General features: G+C 46.3%; 1 protein-coding gene across 1 annotated transcript in view; it reads right to left on the minus strand.

Annotated features, from left to right (window-relative positions):
• Fli1 (Fli-1 proto-oncogene, ETS transcription factor) overlaps positions 1-21,361 on the minus strand; it is a 121,291-nt gene that overhangs the window by 19,811 nt on the left and 80,119 nt on the right. Inside the window, exons 4-5 of the mRNA XM_057768850.1 lie at positions 20,969-21,172; positions 12,325-12,390 (exon numbers count right to left, since the gene is read on the minus strand). Coding sequence (XP_057624833.1) covers positions 12,325-12,390; positions 20,969-21,172 — 270 coding nt within the window. The remainder of the gene's footprint in view (positions 1-12,324; positions 12,391-20,968; positions 21,173-21,361) is intronic.

A 21,361-nucleotide genomic window follows, 5' to 3' on the forward strand; every position in this document is an offset into this window, starting at 1 on the left:
ACGATATTTTGGGGCAATCATATTTCCCCCAGACAGGAGAACTCAGGACTTGAAGGCTCCACCTCTGCCTTCCACTTTCCATCTCATCAGCTCTATGCTGTGTGAAGCCAGGCGGGTGACTTCACCTCTCTGACTTCAGTTCATGAAAGGGATATTCTTGTGGGAAACCATTGTTTATTTGTAAATTTCTGACTTCGTAAGAGCTAACAGTATATTTAATCCGCACAATGATCGTTGGAGAATGGATGAGTTCACGTGTACAGAGAGGTTTCACATCCTCCAAGGTGTGCTTTGGAATTCTAGTTAATCTTTTCTGTGTCTGTCCATCCATCTGTGTGTGTGTGCGTGTGTGTGTGTATGTGCATGTGTATGTGTGTGTGTATGTGTGTGTGTGTGCGCACGCGTGTACATGTGTGCTAGTGCACCCGCCTTGGCATGGGCATGTGAAGGACAGAGGTGGGCTTGAGTATCTGCCTCTATTAGTAGCATCTAGTAGTATTATTAGTATTTTGGGACATGGTCCTTCCCTGAACCTGAAGGTCACAGTCTGGCCAGTGATTGGCTGACTAGTGAACCCCCAGGTTCCAGCTGTCTATATTCCCAGGCTGGAATTGCAGATGCATGCCGCCTTGCCTGTTTTTGTTTGTTTGTTAAGTGTGAGTACTTGGGGCCTGAACTTAAGTCTTCATGTCTGTGCAGTACTTTTCCCAGTGAGCCATTTCCCCAAATCCCTCTTTCTTAGGGATTTTATTCATAGGGGATAAGGAATTAATTTTTCGTGTGCTAACTGAGCAAATTTCTTCTGGTTCCTTCTTTTGTGGAGTAAGACTGAGTAAATATTTAACTCAACTGAAAAAGACTAGATTTTTCTTTCCCAGCGAATCCATCAGTTGTCAATGTTATTTACTGAAAATCTACAGGCTGGGAGGAAAGAATACTGGACAAAGCTCACAATTAGAGACGACAAGGTAATCTGTAATTAGGTCCAAAAATAGCGTGAGGATGTGGGGCTCAGGGAAGAGACTCCATTTGTAGAAGTAGGGCAAACACACTCTGAGCCAGGTAAGATTGATTTGGGCTTTGAAGGTTTGTTGGATTATGACATGTAAGTAATTATCCTACTAAATATTATTATTCTCTCTTTAGCTTATGCCTGACAGGAATTCAAACAGCACTAAAGGGACAGGAGAGGCTCTCAGTCTTCATTCGTGGGACCTACTGATCCCTGAGAGAGAGGACAAGTCCCTCACACTCCTTTTCCAGCCCCGGAGTCTCTTCGTCAAAGATTTTATCCTCTTTCCTTCAGGAGAAATGAGCATTTTGTGATCTTCCATCGAGTCTTCTCTGAAGAGAGGAAGTTTTTGCATCTCTAAATGTGCTTGGGAAAGATCTTCATGTGAAAATAACAAAGGATGCTACTTAGAGCACGGTGTGTTAACTAGAAGATACACTCTTTTTATCTGTCTCAAGAGGGACTTCTCTGTGTTTCTGTCTCTTTGTCCTCTCCATATAGAGAAAAAGACAGAGCTATACAATTATATATATGATATATGTTACATATATATATATACAGACAGATAGAGAAAGAGATAGATAGGTGATAGATATTAGATAGATATTAGATAGAAAGAAGCATGGAGAAAATGAAGGGTTTTGTAGTATAGTCTTTCCTTTGTATCTGAGCGTGACTTGCTTAAAAGTCTTTATCACACACCAAGACCACAGATGCTCATTCTTTATTTTGGTTGTTAGCCTACTCTTTAATGACTGAGCCATCTTATAGAATGATGCAATACTACAGTAGAACCCACGCTCATCCTCCTATAGATTACCAGTCGTTTCATTACACTGCCTCACAACTTGGGTATCACTTCGATGCACACACATCACCGTATAAATAAGGCACACAACCCCACTGCACCACTGCAGGAGTCTCTGAAAATCACTTATAATATCTAACACTTTGTAAATCATTGTCATCCTATGCTGTTTAGAAAATGACAAGAAACTTGATTGTTCAATGAGATGCACTCCTATCCATCAATGGTTGGTTGAAGCAGCCGACGTGGGAGCCCTGGATATGAAAGGTTGCCGCACTTTCCAGAGGCCACTGCCCCTAAACAAGCCTGGGATATCTAAACCAGTATATTGGGAAAGACAAGCACCTCTGGGCTACTCTGTGTTGAGGTAGCCACCGGCTACTCCTTGTAGACAATCTTCCTTTTCTTGCCAGTTAACTTGAGTCCCTTCTTCAGTCAACTGGACTGCTTTTAGTTTTCGTCACAAACCAGACCACATGGTGAAGGTGTTAATTATCTAAGATCAATTTTGTTCTGACTTTTAACTTCATTGTGCGGAGTGAGACAGATCTCTAAATCAAAGAGAGACTTGGTAGAGATGGTAGGACAAATATAACAACAGTCAGGCTAGAGATGAATTCAGAAGGCCAAGCCTACTTAACAACTGTGAATTGCCACTGAGAAATTTGTGTCGGGGTTGGAACTTCAGCCACAGAGCACCCACAGTCAGGAGGCCCCAGCCTGCCCGTGTGGGAGGAACAGGAGGAAACTGAGTCAGGTTGGAAAGCTACCCAGGATGTCATTACCCACAGATACTTGCCCTTAGCTGTGTACCTTTGCCCCCCTGTCTCAAGTGCTTACAGAAATGTTTTTTTCTTTAATAAAAACTGCACCAAGGTACATACATTTCCTTAGCTTTGCCAGAATCATAGGCATCTGCAGCCTTCTTTATTTCTCCAGGAAGCATCTAAAAGCAGCTCTGATAGGTATATAGCAAAGACAGGTGCAAGGAAGGCAGGTAGATCTAGATGAGAACTCCTGAGGTGCTCGGAATGATCTGAGGGAGTGGTGTCTCCTGGCCCAGGGACAAGAGGAAAACCCTGTAGCGTAAACCAAGAGGCTAAGGTCATGATTAAATGTAGGAATAAAGTGTAGGCTCTTAAGGTGAAGGTGGATTGGGGATAGCACTACAGAAAAAATGGAAGCCTTCAATTCTAAGGACCTGCCACCCAGCTGCAACTTATTTCCTCTGTTCCCTAATACAGGTAAGCTCAAATGTACAGAGGAGTCTAGGTGAGGTAGCATCATCCTGGCAGTTCTTGTTGATGGACAGAGGAGTGGCAAGGCAGTATCCTGGCAGGTCTTGTTGATGGACAGAGAAGTCTAGGTGAGGTAGCATCCTGGCAGTCTTGTTGATGAACAGAGAAGTCTAGGCGAGGTAGCATCCTGGCAAGTCTTGTTGATGGGCATCTCATCCAAGAACCATAAAACCTGATTTCCTGGACCATTGCCCACATCTCACTCTCATTTTTCAGATTAAATTGATTGCAATGCTTGGTAATAATGTTACTCAGCATAATGCATCTTTTATGAAAGCTCATTGTTTTTCATTTCTCTTGAGCCTAATATTGGGCTCACAAGGCTATATGTATCATTATGTAAATTATAAAGTGTGGGCTCTGAAGGCGAGGGCAGAGTGAGGGCAACATTGTAGAAACAACAGAAGCTACTAGGACCCAACACTCTGCTGTGGAAAGCTTTGTGAAACAACCTAACATGGCTCTTGGAACGCAGAGAAAATTGAGAATTTTTGGACCACTGTAAGAATTAATACAGCCATGTAGATTTAAAAAGTACATAACCCCACCTTCCTGAGGAATGGGTCTTTTGGCATTGCGTGATGGCTGATCTGATCATGTCAGGTTGACAAGATCAAGCAGACATCACAGGCCAGGCTGTGAGGAACTACCTTGATTAAGTTCATTGTGACGGAAGTGGGTGGCGCCATTCCCTAGGCTTGGATCCTGGACTGGATTAAAGAGAGAAGGGAGCTGAGCAGAGCAATTATTGTTCTCTGTTTCCTGACTGGGTGCATTGTGACCAATTGCCTTAAGCTCCTACCCCTAGAACCTCCCCACCACGATGAATACTAAACTGTGAACCTGAAGAAACCCTTTCTTCCAAAAGCTGCTTTTGTCAAGGCTTTGATCGCAGCACCAATAGTAACAGAGACATAGCGGAATGGAAATACTAAAGGAAAATTCAGAGCCTATTCTCTGCCCTGGCTGGTGGGGAGGTGGGGTGCTGAGGGAGGACCTTCTGCTCCTTCCGCTCCTTCAGCCAATAGCTGCTAAAATACCAGCTCACTGGGGCGTGGTCTATTTATCTTTAAAAAAGAGCAGCAAGCCTCCATCGCTCTCTTGGTTCCGGTGCTTGGTTCGGGCTCCTGCTCCAGTGACTAGGCTCCTTTTCTGACGGTTGGTGTTTCGTGAGTTTTACCCCCCAAAATAAATACCCCTTTAAATCTTAACTGGTGTGGGACTGTTTTGCGCATTAGTGGGGGAATGGTGAGAACAGATCTGCTTCGCGTCAAACCAGCGTGTTGATTTGGGCTCCCCATATATAAAACGAGAACAATGATAATACTAAGTTAATAAGGTTTTATGATATAAATAGCAAAATTGCTGCAAATAAGGTATTTAATAAATATATGTTATAAATGTTACAAAGGGTAGAGTATAAAAAATATAGAAACAGGAAAGTTGAGGGGAGAAGAAAAGCATTTTTCCTGGGGAGTCATTCTTTCCTTGTCTCCCTTCTGCATGGATCCAGACTGAGAAGCTTGTGTGGAGGGGGGTTAGCTGATAAAATACCATGCAGCGTCTGGGCCCAAAGGACGAAAAGACCATTAGTCCCTTAGCATGGACATCGGCACGTTGAGACGAGACTTCCTTCCTTGTTACTTTGGGCTGGGACCAATTACAGCTTCAGAGGGGATCATAGGAAGTGGAAGTCAAGGCTAGGGGAGAAGGGAGCAGAGGAGAGCAGAGAAGAGGAGAGGCCACACCCTGCAGTTCCCACAGGCAATGCAGCCAAACCACCAATCTCCCAACTAGAAATGAGATCTTTGAGGAGTGGGTGAAGGCCCACTTTTCACCTGCCTATCCAATGGTTCCTATCTCCAGCATGCATTGGTCATATAAGAGGAGAATCCTTCCTCTGGAATCTGTAGAATGCTAAATTAGAAAAACAGTGGTAGAAACGAAACTCCCCGGAAAAGGGGCAGAGGAGACTAGAACCAAGTGAAGCCATGAGGCCTGGGCCTCTGAAGGTACAAGTAGGTACCTGGGTATGGGTGGTGTACGTTGGGGAGTCAGTCCAGACCTTGAGAGTAGGTAGAATTCCATTCAGAAATGAGAAAATGTATCCTACGTGGCAATGCTATCCCACCTCTGAGCCCCACAGTTGTCCACAGGTGCGGGGGTCCTACAGTGATAAATCTGGGTTTCAGATATGAACATCTTAGAAGAGTAGGTGGCTGCTGCACAGCTTCTCACAAGAAAATGTCAAAGTTCCCAAGGACCCAGTGTGGCGTTCTTCCAGAACGGCAGACCACCTCCGAACTCTAAGCCGTCACCTCTCACAGGTTAGTCTGCAGTGTGAGGCAGACGTAACTGCGCGGGTGAGTCTCTTCCTTGGTGAGAGGATTAGTGAGATACTCACTCGAACTTATGCTGATGGATGTGGTAGTGGAGGAAGTGTATGTATGTATGTGGGGTGTGTGTGTGTGTGTGTATGTGTGTGTTACAAAAAAACCCACACAAGAGTAATGTGTACATACCCAACGCCAGGACAGAAGTCCCCCAGCCCAAATCTACCTATTTCTCGTGGGGGAAGCGGGTTTTAATACTTCAGATCTTTTGCTCATTAGCCTGGAACAAATTTACACTTGTCTTAGGAAACATGCAAACTGTTTCCAGTAATTTTGAGAGCCTGTGTGCTCGTCACCGTGTGGCCACACGTGTGCAATAACAGAGCACACAGCACACCCGTGGAAGGGAATAACAGTTCTTTTACTTAGAGAAAGGAAGGATAATGGTTACTTAGAAAGTGTCCCAGACAAGCTGTCAAATTGAATTCAGAGAGTTGGAGTCTGACTCCAGGGCCGGGCTGGCTGGCTGGACTCCCCTGAGATTGGCGTTTCCTGCCTGCCAGGGCTTAGAGACAACGATTCTTTGTTTCCAGTCTCTCTCTCTCTCTCTCTCTCTCTCTCTCTCTCTGTCTCTCCCCCTCTCTCTCCCTCCTGTCTCTCAAAAAAATAAATTATAAATAAAAACAAAAATAAGAAAGCCAACACATCTCTGAAAGAGGGTCAGATTGAAAACAGACAAAATATCAACTCTGGAATTTCAAAAAAAACAGTTAAAAAACAACTGGAGAGAGAAAGCAGCTGTTTGCCCACAATATCGTTATCATCCATCTGCCACTGGGCCACAGAGATAGCTGGGAAATACACATCTGCACACCCACACAGTGGCACACACACAAATGCACACATGCTACACATTCTACTCTAACTCTTCAAGCCTGAAGGCCTAAGTTCAAGTCCTAGAACTTACATGGTAGAAGGAACTAATTCTCTATGGGTTGTCTCTGACTTCCACATTCAAGCGACGGCATACCACACACAAAATAAATTAATGTCATTAAAACATTAAAAATAAAAAAAGATATAATCCTATGCAGGTTGAAACGCTCTTACCCAAAATGCTTGTGGTCAGAAGTGTTTCTGGTCATGGAATTTTTCAGGTTAGTGTGTGACTTTGGCTGGGTCCATACATTTTATGGCCTCTCATTTTTTGTCATATAAAAGGTACCCAGTAGAACTTTAGCTGCAGTATTTCCTAACTTTTGGTCCCTTTCTTACCCTCAGAGACCTTGAATATGACAAGTGACTTTGCCATTTGGGAATGTGGTTTTATGGCATTTCTTGGCGTTTCATGGGGGTCGCTCCCTAGAAGATTTTGAGCAACATGACTGTCTCCACTCTAACAGTGTCCTGCACGGCACTGCACAACCCATGGGCGCACAGTACCTTCACATCGTTAGCAGCTGGCAACCCTCAAATATACTGGAATATTTTCCTAACAATGATGTTAATTACTATTATAATTTTTTGTCATGAATCACAATAATGTGCTGTTACTAATATAATTTTATCAAGCATTTTTTTTGGCATGTCAGACATCATGCTGACTTAGAAGGCCATGGCAATTATCCTCATTTTATACATGAGGAAATGGTGTGTTGGGGCTTAATTGGAAATGTCTCCCATGGGCTCATGTTTTGGATGCTTGCTACCCAGTGGGTGGTACAATTTCTTGGAATCTTTAAGAGACAGTGACTGGCTGCAGGCAGTGTATGGCTAGAGGTAGACCATTGAAGGGTATAGCTTAACCCTTACTCCATGTCTAGCTCTCGTCCTTCCGGCCTCCTGGTCTACCCTGTGAATTTCACTACCACATGTCTCTTCATGGCCATCACACACTCCCATGCTTTCTTTACCGTGTTGCCCTGAAGTCGCCCTGAAACCACATCATTTCTATCTTTTCCTGTTGAGTTATTTCTGCTGGCTATTGGGACAGGAATACAAACACTACCCCGAGACAGAGAAAAGCAAACCCTTGCTCATGGTTGCACCGTTGTTTCAGGAGTGTAACAGTGAAATAGGGGGTGAATGTCTGTCTTAGGTGAACAGAAAACACCCGCCAATGAATGCGGATGCTCAGTGCAGAGATTATAATGTGGGAAGCAGCCTCCAAGGGAGCAAAGAAAACCTACGCTGGGGTGAGGCCTGTTCTGCCCCCAAACACGGGTGTCATCTAAGGAGCGTGGTGAGCCCTTGGCCTTATCGTCCTTGTCTGCAGAGTAGGGACAGAAAGGTAACAGACCTGTGGTCTCATGGTGCTGATGTGAGGCACAGATGGATAATGGATGTGGAAATGTTTGCTAAAGGCTTCAGAGAAGGACTGCTCTTTCATGCCCGGCCCTTGTCCTTCTTATTTTTCAAAGAAGCTCTCTTAAGCATGGTCCATAAATGCCAGCAGAGCATTCAGCACATGGGACACAGAGGTGATCAGTTCCTCTCCTCTCCATCCTTGGCAAGTAAGGAGACAGACTTTTTACCCGTCAGTCGAGGATGGGGTTCTGCAGACATCCACCTTTGGCAGCCGAACCAGTGGTTTTCGGTTTTCACATTCGGCATCGGGTCTCAAAGGCTCCAGCTGGGGAGCTCAGCACTCCACCAGCCCTTGGCAGTTGTGAGTTTCAGGAGTCAATAAACAAGGAGCTCAATATCCTCTGCCTTTTGGAGAGCTAGAGGTATTTCGACAGATGCCGGATTAGGACTAAGGAAATTATCGGGGGGCCTTGAGTATCAGCCTCAGTATCCCCTCAGGGCTCAGAACTGGATGTCTGTACATGAAGTAGGGCTTGTCAAGCTAGGTAGCAGGTTAGGAGAAGCCTGGAAATCTTAAGAGGAAGAAAAAACAACAACAACACACTCCTAGGGCCCTTTAGGTACCTGGAAGAGACTTAGAATAAATCCATTCTGCTTGGTCCTGGGCATCAGAATTTGTTTTTATTTTTGCATTTATATTATAAGGGGCTCTCTATGCAGTCAAAACCAAGGGGGATGGCCAAGCGGAGGCTGTGCAGGAATTCGTTTCTGGAAAGACAAGAGGGATGTAGCTGGAGGCAGCAGTGAAAAACTACAGAGACGGAGAGAAATGTTGCAAAACTTTGAATTTCTGCACCGAATTACATTTAGGAAAAGATAGCTAGAAGGGAAAGGAGAAAAAAACTTTGGCAATGAGGGTCCTTAAATTATAGATATTTTAAAATTGTACAAATACATAATGCGTATGTACAGACTTTGGGAACTCAGAACGATATCACAAAGCATATATGCAATCTGTGACAACCAAGTCAAAGACATCGGTATATCTGTCACTTCACAAGTTTAATCCCTGGGGCTGGGGAGAAGGCTCACTTGGTAAATTGCCTGTGGATCAAGCATGGAAAACTGACTTTGGATCCCTGGTACCCACTATTAGCCTGCTGCAGTGTGGGTCTATGCTCCCAAAGTGGAGGAGACAGAGGTGGGAGAAGCCAGCATGACGGAATGGATGAGTTCCCGGTTCAGTGAAGAACTCTTGTCTCAAAATCAGAGTAGAAGCAGCCAAGGAAACAACTGACGTCAGCCTCCAGTGTTCACATGCATGGGAACACATGAGCACACACGCACACATGCACACACCCTCAAACACATAGTCAAACATATGCAGTTGTTTTTAATGGTAACATGCAAAATTGTCCTACAGATACGGCGTTTTGAAATATTGAATCAACTGTTGTCAGCCATAGTTTTCCTACTATGTTCTTGAAGTTGTTCCTCGGTCCCAACTGTCCCCACCGGTCACTCCATCTCTGCATCCTTCCCAACTCATGTCCTTCCCAGCCTCTAGTAACAACCACCTCTCTCTCCTATGATGCTGACTTCTGGTGAAAAGGGGGCTGTCCTTGTAACACACTGAGGAGCTACAGAACCGTTCCGGGAGACACTTTCATCTTGTCCTACCTTTCTTTACAGAATGGGAACAATAACAGCCAATTCACAGAAAGGTGCAAAGCTCAAAAGCAAAGTTTCTGCACATGCCTGACACACTCTAAAATCCCGTGCAAGTGACAGCTATGGCTGCTGCGGAAGCGGGTGACAATAACTTCTGTCCTCGTTTAGTTTTTTTAAATGCATTTAATTTGGCAGCAAAAGGTAGAGAGAGAAAATGCCCAACAGTTCTATCTGGGTTCAACCAAGACTCTCCACGTGTTTAAAGACATAAAGACCTGCGAAAACTGATTTCTGAAATGTCATCTTCTGCACAAAAGAACCCTTCGATATCTGCAGCCAGTTTGTCGGGAGACAGGCTAGAAGGGTGGTCATGTCGTTCTGAAAGAAAACAGCATCCTGGTTGGTAAGTACTGAGAAGGCACTGACAGGCATCATCTCCTCTTTCCTTTGTGCCTGATGCCAGTCAGCACCTGCCCTTTGCGGAGCAGGGAGCAGAGGCACCCGTGGGCACACGCCCAGCTCTGATTCGAGTGCTGTGTGTGCCTCCTATTCAAAAAAGACGGAGTCAAGGTGGCATTGATGTCTTCTATTTCTTTTTCCATTTAATATTTTTTAAAAAAATAAAGATAGCTATTAGGGAAGAAGAGAGGCAGAGAGGTGGGAAGAGGGCGAAGGGAGGGGGGTTTGTTAGCTTTGTATTGCTAATGTACTTTGTTCTGTGGCAGACTGGGTAGTACAGGGGGAAGGCAGCCGCTTAAGTGGAGAGCTTTACTGGGGACAAAAGATGCACCTGCAAAGCAGGGGCTTAATCGTCTCTAGAGGCCAGGGCCGAGGCTGGGAGATAAATGCCCAGCACCACCTGAATGGGGCAGCCGGTGCGTTCGCCTGGATGCGGCAGTCAATTCATTTCAGAAGAGGCTTGCTACCCAGTAGGAGCTGGCGGCTCCTGCAAGCAGCCTGAATGAGGCAGCGGCGAAACAAATGCACTCTCAGCACAAAAGGGCCAGCAGAGGAGGGGCTCCGCCTGGCAGGTAGAGCAGAGGGCTGGGGGCTGCACAGGACTTCTCAGCGGGAAGGAGTTGGTTAGCCATGCTTTTCAATGTTGCTAAACCAGTTTTTCAGCCAAAACCTGTATTTTAACCCAGTATGAACAAATAGCCATTGGTTTTTATCTAGCCCCAAATCTCATTGGTTTATTCTGGTGGTACCAGCATGCTGCACACTAAATCCTAATTCAGTAGTTCAAAAGCTTGCCCTCCTGTACCCCTCGCCTTCTTTCCTCCCCTCTTTTACACTCCCCCGCCTTTCTCTTTCCTCCTTGCTCTCCTTCTCTTTCTCCCCCCCTTCAGTGGTACCTTCCCTTCATTCTTTACAAATCTACAAATCCTGGTTCCATTATCAGCCATCCAGAGTGCACCTTAGAGCTCGGCACCTGACCTCAGAGCCTGAGGACCTGGATGCCATGAAGCCAAGTGACTGGACCTCAGTGTATTTGTCATGAAAATAAATATTCTCCACTACAGATGTGTGTAACATGATGCTACAGGAGGTTATCAAGCTGTAGAGTGAGTGGGCGGAGCTTCAGTTCTCATGACGAATCAACTATCTGATTTGGAGAGTCAGTAGCCAAAACAAGAGTAGGTTGGGTAATGGAGAAGGAAAAACAAAAACACCTAAAAGTAGAATTATTATGTTGTATAATCCTTCCACTAAAGGTCCTGGTCATTATCAAGTCATAAACTGTTACTAGGAAGCACAGAGTTCTGTATGACTGAAGGTGTGATCTTGAGAGAGACATATGGGGATCTTTGGGTCCCTGTTCCTTTCACACTTCATGAGAATTTGAAATCAAATGGTCTCGTTCCAGAGAAAAGCCTGCAAGAGTGCCAATCCCTTTGGTCTCTATCCAATTTTCTAACAGGTACAGGTTAAGAGAAACTAGGGCAGGAGAGTGTCCAGGAAGAGAGATGCCTGTCGAATCCCCATCTTCCCACCAGTCCCACTCAAAGGTTCTCATCCCTGGACTCCCCTGTTGCCGTGGGAAGACTTGCCTTCACGCTTTCTTTGGTTTCTAATAATTATTCGCTTTCATTTTTCTCTATTAGTTAACCAGATATCATGAACTATTCATCCATGCAAATGCTAAAATCAGACAGTATCTGGTCTAATTCTATAATATTAATGTCATTAATAAATGAGTGTGCTCCCCTTCCATGTGTGTGCGTGTTTGTATGTGTGCGCGCGCGTGCGTGTGTGTGTGTGTGTGTGTGTGTGAGAGAGAGAGAGAGAGAGAGAGAGAGAGAGAGAGATGCTGGACCAAACCCTGGCCTTCTTTACACGTTCACTGAAACCATTTTTTTAAAGACAGTTTTCTTTTTTTCTGACAAGAATTAAATGAAATCAAATGAGATGGTTTGATTAAACCAACGCAAACTCGACCAGACCAACCTCTGCTAGACCAAATCTTCAAAGCACGGCTTTACACATGAACAGACAATGCGGGATGCTTCCAGGAAGAAAACCCCAAAATGCAAATTCACAAGGTAGACGCACATTTTATTATCCTCACTAGGAGAGCCCCAGAGTTAGCTTGGAAGGTGAGCAGAGTCCACTGTTCCATAAAGGCAACACCCTTTGCTCTCAGGGTCATGGCTTTAAATTCTATCCTTGGGATGTTTTTATGAGCTATTTCAAAGCCTCTCTTGGGGTTTTGAAACTGGTGGCAGAAAGAGGGGAAACAGGTATTTTAGTTTTGTTTTAAATTTTGTTTACTAAAAAATAATTTCCTGACCAAGAAATTGGTATCCAGACCTGGCACCACCCACCTGTCTGAACAGTATGGAACTGTGTCTGGTGGTGGAAATGCATCTGGGCACACGATGGGGGCAGACTTACCTTCCTTGACACTCAGCCGTGAGGACTGGTCTGTGTGGGAGGTCGTATTGTAGGCCAGCAGTGAACCTGAAATAAAAGTTAAAAACTAAATATCATGCTTCAGTTTAGGTCTAGAATGTTCCCCAAACGTCCGTGTGTTAAAGCCAGGGTTCCCAACATGTTGGTGGTATTAAGTAGAAGAAACTTTAGAGATGGAACCGAGTAGGAGGCCTGTTGATCCTTGAGTGGGCGGCGTCTCAAGTGGATTGTGGGACCCCACATCTGGGATGGTGATGCTGTAACAGGATCTTTTCCAGTGTCTAGGAAAGCAGAAATCAACACGCACAGGGTTGCACATTGATTGCTCCGGCATCTCAGAGTGCTGCTGTATGGTCTAAAATGAAGTTGTGGTGCAAACATCTCTGCATCAGTCTCCAGAGGAGCCGTTTGGGATGGATGATTTATTTATCTTTTGTTCCTGTTGTTGTTGTCATTGCGTGTAAAACACATGCTCCTTTCTTTCCTAAAACAAGATTTGTCCCTTTGTTTAAAGTGAGGCCAAGAGTTTTATTTTGTAAGATGGAGGCATCTTTGGGATTCTTCTCATGATTCTCTTGGGGACATTTTGAAAAGCCATCAAAACTAGGGCTGGGATCTGCTTTTACAAAGGACACCATGAGCTTAACACATGTGTTTGATGCTAAGAAAGCCTTTCTAAACAACTGTTTTCCTTGGGGCGTGTGGCCAAGGGGACTGACTGTTGGCCAGGCTGGGAATGGCTTGATGGCTTGTCACCCAGTCTCTTCTTAGCCTTCAGTCATGGAGGGGCTCAGAAGCAGAGTGTTGTGTCTGGTGTGTGTGGTGTGTGTGTGTGTGTGTGTGTGTGTGTGCATCCGTTCCTGTTGCCTTGAGTCCTTAAGTGTTCTGGTTGAGTATCCAGAGGAACTCTGGGTCCTACCAGGGCAGCCTAGGATTCCTGGCTTTGTTACCTATCCTTTCTAGCTCTGAAATAGGTCCCAGATGAAAACCAGAAGGAGATAGATGGGTGCCATTTAGAGGCCGCTATATGCCAAAGTGCAGATATGTGGGTAGCATTTTCTAAGTGACACATCTACCCAAATGCAACATTCCATTCTCAAGAATGTCAGTGATGAGAAAGCGACAGATTCATTGAGTTGAAGCTGTCGTTCTTCGAAGTGACAAGTCCATCTGAGTATAGGTCCATCAGTATAGCTCCTCTGGGTCACAGGGCCCTCATCTGTACTGGGGAAAGAGTTAACACCTACTGAAGTGGATGGAGGCTGTGAGGCTTCTGTTAAAACCAAGTCTAGAAGGTGTGCTGCCCAGACCCTTACTTGTTTTAAGCATTCAGAAGAAGCTAGCAGTTATCGTGATTGCTTTTAGTTACAGAGGATGGAAACCCTTTACACAAGAGCTTGCGGGCACTGGCGCTGCCATCTGGCATTCCAGCTAGGATTGGGTTCTACCGCAATGAGAAATAATCCTCCATGACTGGACAGAGCTTCAGAAATGGAACCAAATGTTCCAAGAGAATACCCAAAACCTTTCAGGGGTAAGACCAAGAATGTCTCTGCCTCTGTCCCGGGCATTCTCTCCCTCGGGCAGAACCTTGCTGCTCAAGCAAATAAAGAAAAATGATGGTCTCTGAGCAGCCACGAGTCATTAGTACAACGTTAGGCCAGAGACGGGGCTCAGATAAACCACGTTTATTAAATTTCCCATGGTCAGAGTTCCTCTCTGAGCACACGTGAAGCCACAGGAAACTCCCAGAATGCCAAGAGAAAGGGTTGCCTGACCTCTACAAAGCCTGCATGAAATACATATTTCATGGTAACCTAGGGGAGAGATTTTGCCCCAAGACTGTCTTGGTTCAAGTTTCACTAGGGGAGGGGAAACCTCAGTGGGGGAGGGGCAGCTGGTCTCTCCCATGGGTACAAATTTTCTTTTCACTGTTTTTTATTTTACCAGGTCCTCAGGCTACCTGCATACTCTTTTTTTTTTTTTTGGCAATTTCTCCAGTTGTAGGAAAGTCCTTCCTGGAGTCTGGCCTCCCACGCGGTGGCTTTGGGTTTCTTCTTCCTGCCTTGAGGTTCTAACCTAAGCAATCCTAATACCGCTGAGTCCTGTGGAGTTTCCCCAATACCAACAGCCACAGTCAATGGCTAGATAGGGCTGGAACCACATTTGCACTGCCAGGCACTCGTGTGTGTGTGTGTGTGTGTGCGCGTGCACGCGTGTGTGTGCATGTGTGAGTGCTCTCCTACACCCCCTTCCTCAGGACACTTCCATCCTTTTCAGAGTCTCTCACTGACACCTGGGACCAGCTGATTAGGAGGAAGTGGGGATGGAGGGTGGAGGGGTGGAATATCCATCTGTCTCCATTTCCCCAGAACTGGGACAGCAAGTGTATGCTGCCGTCACTGACTTTTTTACATGGGTTCTGGGGATCAAAGCAGGTCTTCATGCTAGCGTGACAAGCACTTTCACAAAGCTATCTCCAGATTCTCCCAAACACGATCACTTAGTCCTTGCAGGAGCCGTGCAAAACAATAGATATTCTCCTTCCATAGCTGAGGTCAACATTCAAAGAAGTCAAGACAGAGGTGCAGGAGACAGGATCAACTGACTGGCTACTCTATAGGACGTGTCCTCAGTTCAGAAGCTGAAGCAGCCTTTAGGTTAAATCAACACAGCTAAGATGGGCAAGAAAGTGTGTCTGTTTATTTCAACACTCCAGAGATTAAGACAAGAGGATCTTGGAAAGTGCCAGTAGCTGAGATAGAGAGACTCTGTCTCAGAAAGATATAGATAGATAGATAGATAGATAGATAGATAGATAGATAGATAGATAGATAGATCAATAAAGGTAGTAAAGACAGAAGAAGGAAGGAAGGAAGGAAGGAAGGAAGGAAGGAAGGAAGGAAGGAAGGAGGAAAATAAATGGTGCTGGAAAGCGGATGGAGGTGCCTTAGGGCTAGTTGTACATTGCAATTTTCATAGCTCCCTGCATGCTATGCCTTCATTTAAACTGTTGTCCACTCAGTTATCTATGTCTGTATGACAGGATACATTCATGTACATATATATGTATCTGTTGATTGGAGACAAATTGCTTTCAAATTCATGAAGCGGTAGCTTCTGGGAGTGAAGTAGCCATCCAAGGCAAGAGCTTGAGGACAAGATTAATTTTTTTCCTTTTCTTTCCTCCTTTTCTCCACCCCTTTTCTCCCATTCCACTCCTTCTTCCTCCATTTTTCTTTATTGAGGCGGGTTCTCACGTATCCCAGGCTGGCTTAACATTCACTACATAGCCCCGGATAATCTGAAATTTCTGATTCTCCTGCCTCCACCTCCCAAGTGCTATAAATTACAGGCACTGGCCACCATGCCTAGTTTATAGGGTGCACAGGATCAAACCCAGAGTGTCCTGGATACTAGGCAGGCGCTCTACCACCTAAGCTACATCCTCAGAACAACAGCATCATTTTTTATCTCGAGTCCATCCTAAGGAGCACTTCTGGGATATGAACGGAGGTGGGAAGGGACAGATGGGAAGGGGTTTTGCAGGACCGATGCCCTGAGCTTCCCTCAGCTCTGTGGTCTCTCTAACTTGCTTTTCATCTGGGACACCTGGAGCAGTGGAGGCAAGAGAGCCAGTGCCAGGGCATTTGTCTATGCCTCCCTTCTTTGCTTCAGCCAGCTGTATCACTGAGTGCACACTGGGAGGGCAGAGGAGGGGAGTCGGACCCTATCCACTGAACAACAGACCAGCTACTAGTGAGACTGAGGCCACTGGCCCTTTATCTTATTGGAATCCTGCCCTCCTTTTTTGGCCAGGCCCAGCCGGAAGGCTTAGCACTTCCTCAGCTTAACGACAGGGCCATCACCTTTGCTCCGCCATCTGAGGTTGCAGGTGGGAATACCACAGAATGCGGAATGTGTTTTCCATTAAGTTTAAATTAAAAATGGGAGTCGAGATTGATATCTTCTCTGGGGTATCCCTGTCGCATGATGTATTTCATCCTCTGGGGCTGCCACTGTTTGAAAATGCGCATTCTTGGTATGTGTCCCAGGTCAGAGCCAGATGGACATTCCACCCAGCTCCTTTAAAAAGGAAAACGATTGGGAGCCCACCAAGGCCAGCTGGTCTGGGACTGAATAAGCATGGGTTGATTCTGGACTCTCTGAGCATGGCGGACAATGAAGGCAGATGAGAAGCCAAGGACAATGGCACTAGGCTTCGATCCTAATACATGAACTGGCTTTGTGGGAGCTTAGCCTGTTTAGACGCTCACCTTCCTGGACGTAGATAGAAGACCTTCGTCTTCCCGCAGGGCAAAGAATTTGGACTGCTCTTCAGTATCGAGAGGGAGGGGGAATGGTGTGGGGGGAGGAGAAGAGGAGTGGGGATAGGGGGAGGGGAGTGGGGGGAGGGGGCAATATTTGGGAGGAGGGGAGGGAAATGGGAAACGGGGAGCAGGTGGAAATTTTAATTAAAAAAGAATAAAAAATAAATAAAAAGAAAAAAAAAACAAAAAAAAATAAAAAGGAAAACGAACAACAAACCCCCTTTTCTTCTGCTTCTGGCTGTTCAGCCCAAGAGATTTGGGTTCCTAGACATCCCCAACTCCCCCCAGTGGCCCTGGGATTGAACTGTCAGTTGGGGACAGACAGCACTGCTTCCCCAAGGTCAGCCTCATTGATCTTGGCCTGGAAAGAGGTAGATCTCACTGGCCACATTCTCCGCAGGAAACAATGCCTCTGTCCAGGGGGTGTGTCTGGAAGATTCTGGCAGGGCTGTCAATCACACTTAGGATTTGGAGAGGAGGTCAGGGTGCACTGCTTCCCCAAGGTCAGCCTCATTGATCTTGGCCTGGAAAGAGGTAGATCTCACTGGCCACATTCTCCGCAGGAAACAATGCCTCTGTCCAGGGGGTGTGTCTGGAAGATTCTGGCAGGGCTGTCAATCACACTTAGGATTTGGAGAGGAGGTCAGGGTGAGTGAGAGGGTGGGTTTGGTTTAATGGGCCTCATTCCAGAAGGCTTCAGAGGATAAAGGCTGTATTCGTTGGTACAGTACAAATGGAAAGCTGGGGGGGGGGGGGGGGAGCTGGTTTGGGCATCAAGGTGGAGACCGGACATGAGATTAGCTTGGGAGATGAGAAGAGAGGTCTGCCTGCGTCCACTTCCTAATTCATGTGTATTCGAGCATCTTGCAGCAAAGTTGGCAGGTCATCTGCAGCAGTGACCTTAACTCAGGCTGAAAGCTTCAGCGGCCCAAGTCTCAGAGGTCAGAGCAGGTGCTTTGCACGGGCCAGATGCCTTTGGATGGATTCCTGGAGCTAGCCTGGTTTAGCTGCTTAGGCCATGAAGCAGGGCTCATAGAGTCATGTCTATGGTGTCCACAAGGGGGTGTCCTTTCTATTTGTAGTGAATGACACTTGGGCTGGTGCCTGCCTGAGCCTTGTTCCCACAGCCGCATCAGCTTGACTCCAATAACTGTGGGTACCCTAGTCAGTCACACCCCTCCATCTGCCTCCTGACGTCTCACAGGTGCTGCACCTGGAACAGCTGAAACGGCCAGATGTGCAAAGTCAGTACCTTTAGGCTTGGCTCATCCACCTGGCAGGTGTAGAGGAGCTCAGGACGCTATTATTTCTTCCTTATTACGAGAAACTCCTCTTTAATTTAAAATTAAGTTTATGAAACTTAAAATATAGCTTTCTTTCTAGACAACGAGAATAGTCAAATGTCTCCTGTGAAAGTAAACCTGATGCTGGAACGTCTGACAAAAGTGCCTTTAACCCATTGAGCCATCTCACTGGCCCCGCTTCCAACAATCCATGCTTTGGCTCCCCGCAGGTTCTGTGCTGACATCTCTCTACCCTGTATCCTCCATCAGTACTGAGGCTCTCGGATCTTTCCCCTCTCCCTCTTGCCCAAAGGGGAAATGTTTAGGCCCCAACTGCTCTCCAACAGGATGTCGCTGAGAATCAGCACGGCCTCCCCTTACTCCAACCTTGCGCCAAGCCCTAACCTCTTTCTTAAACGTGAGGCAGCCTTTGCAAGTCAGTCTGGGAAAACCATCAAGGTCTGAAGGCATGTTGTACCGCAGAAAAACGTTCTCAGCCACTGTAGAGGCGACAGTATCTGATAAATGGTCTCCCGTAGAGTCCACGCAGATAACTAGTACCAGTAACCCGTGGGTTCTAGAGGCTGAAACCCCAAGGGGAAAAGTAGATTCAAAAAGAAAAATGGAAAGGAAAGAAAATCGGAAAATTTTCCATTTACATCATTTTAAATCTAGATGCCTCAGAAGATTATTACAATCTCTGTTGCATTTCAAGAAAATTTAGTACAGCTACTGTAATTTTTGTCTTGGCCCGCAGGCACAGTTTTCCACTCTACTTTGTGTCCTAGGCACGCACATCTTACGCTTTACCACAATAACCATCTTAGCACCAGAAAAACTCTCTTGTGTAGACCTACTGCAGTTATCACCAGCCTCTCAGGAAATTTGGCTTGGGCTTTCAAAGGCTTTCCACGTGCATACTTGCTCTACCTCTTCTCAACTCTGGGAACCCTCTCCCAGCCATCCCTTTCTGGAAACTTTATTGTCTGGCATCCGCCGTGATCTTTACACATATTCTTAGGAGGAGAGAATCTGGTTTTTCTGGCTATGGTCTAGCCTCCAAACACCACACTCTGCTCCCTGCTTCCTCTCTAGCTGCTCACCCCTCCACCTCCACTTATCTGCCCGTGCAGGCAGCCTCCCAAGGGTGATGGTGAGTCTGGCTGGTCCAGTGCATTCCCGGACCTTCTGAGCAGCAGGTATCTGGCTCATGACAGTGTTTGTGGCTCTGCCTCTTTGGTGAGAGAAAGAAGAAGTGGGGACTTGGGCTGTGCATGGGTGGGTCAGAGGTCATGTGGTCTGAATGGGCTTCCCTCTTATAAAGCCCAAAAGGTTTTTTTTTTTTTTTTTTTGAACATATTCTTCACAGGTGTCCACCATGAAAACTAACATTTTGGGGTCCTTTGTGCAGAGCTCACTGAGGCCTCTGTCATGACTTCTTCCTTGAGGATCTCTCAACCTCTTGCACAGTGGAAGCTGGAGAAGCCTAGAAGTCAGGCTTGGCTGCGCCCTGCACTGCTGGCCTCTGGGTCCCACGTGCATGCCCAGTGTCTACTGTCTCCCTTACCCTGCCCATGTGTATCATGGCAGAGTTTGGTTTAAAGAGCCTTTGCTTTTGTTTTTTGTTTTTCCTTTCACCAGGCATTTAAAGGCTGAGAAATAAGGTCATTATTAAATGCCAATCATCCAAAAGGGAGAGAAGACTAGGTTAGAAAATGGCCCCCTTTTAAAATTGTTATTTCTTGGACTGACCTCATATTGCAGCAAACTCAGACATGAGGTCATGGCTGTAGAGCTGCGTCCCCTCTCCCAGCATTGCCAGCTGCCTTAGAGAGGAGCTGGGTGGCTCAGAGGCCCTGCTGGAAACATCCAAATGCATTTATTTTTATTTTTGATTTCCCAGCCAGTGTGTGCTGTTCCTGCTCTCCATAGCACTCTCTTACACTGAAACCATGGATTGCAATGATAGCAACTGAACATGCAATGGAGATCCAGTGCACGGAAGACCAACCCAGAGCCCATGAAAAACAGCCCCACAGCGTTGTCCGAGGGTCTCAGCATTCAAAGGGACCTTAGAGCCATCAAACCTTCCCAAAGCTTAACTCTTGCAATACTCCTAGCAAACTAGGTTGTTCACAGAGGCCAGTGCATCTTGGTCTGCCCACTTTCTCTTTGACCACCCTCACACAGAATGACCCCACGTCTGCCTTCCTGTGGCTTCAGCTCATCTTTGCAGACCTCTGAGCAAACCTTCAACACTTGGCGATAGCATGGGGATAACACCTGACATGGATTTCTGATGGAGAGTTAAGGCTGTGGTCACTAGTAAATCCAAAGAAATCCCATTCTCTGTCTATTGACTTCCCCGTGGAAGTGGTGGGTACTTGGCCCTAGGGAGCCTCCTATTGGGTCACTCTTTCTTTACTAAGCTTTCCTCCCCCAACATTCTCTCTGCTGTGAAGGTTGTTCTGGGAAAGTTTCCGGTGTCTCCTAATAAACCCATGCCAACAAGCTTGTTTTGTGACAGTGGAGAGGCTGTCCTGTAGGGTAGGGAGGGGAATCAAAATGACTGATAGGACAGGGGCTCCCACGATCTGAGATTCCATATCCATGTTCAGAATTTCCAGTAAGAACTCTGTTTCCTTAGAAAACCTCCAATCAGAAACTATCTCTGCAATTTTGGGTAGTGCAAGGTTCTGGAAGAGATATCTTTCCAGAGCCTAGTCTCTGGTGTCATCCTCCCCAGGTCTAAACTCCCTGTTTTTATTTGTTTGTTTGTTTTTTTTCTATTTTTGATTTGCTTCCATTGACACTCCTGGATTGGGTCTTTCCCCGTGGGATTTGTAGGAACCCATGTGACCTTGGTGATGTTCCTATGGTGAGGATGCTGCTTCTTGGCATATGTCCTTTGTGACTGGTGTAAAAGTGTGCACCTCCTCCCCTGGCCTGGCTCCTGGGGACCCCGCGGGACCTCCCGCAAGCTGCAAGCCGGAGAGCACGTGGTCCACTTACTTTCCCTGAGGTAATTGAGATGCGACAACAGCACTTCGGTGTTGTAGAGGGAGGTGGCTCGGAGGAAGTCCTCCTTGTTCATTTTACACAGCTCCTTGCCATCCATGTTTTGGAAGAAGGAGGTGTCAATCTCCATCAAGCCGTATTCCTTTATGGCCCACTCCAGCCACTGCCGGACGTGCTCCTGTGTCCACAGTGTGGGGTCTGCAGAGGAGAGATGAAAATCATTAGCGTGAATGCCTGCCTCCGGCAGCCGAGGCTACCCCTTTTCTTCCCTTCTTTAGCTCTTCCCTCTCTCTCCTCTTGGGCCCCTCTTTCCTCTTCCTCTCTCTTCTCCTCTTTTGTCTTCTCTCTGCTAGATCTCCTTTCTTCTTCCATCTCCCGTTTCCTCAT

The sequence above is a fragment of the Chionomys nivalis genome, chromosome 4 (genome assembly GCF_950005125.1).
Source record: "Chionomys nivalis chromosome 4, mChiNiv1.1, whole genome shotgun sequence".
In the NCBI taxonomy this organism is placed as follows: domain Eukaryota; kingdom Metazoa; phylum Chordata; class Mammalia; order Rodentia; family Cricetidae; genus Chionomys; species Chionomys nivalis.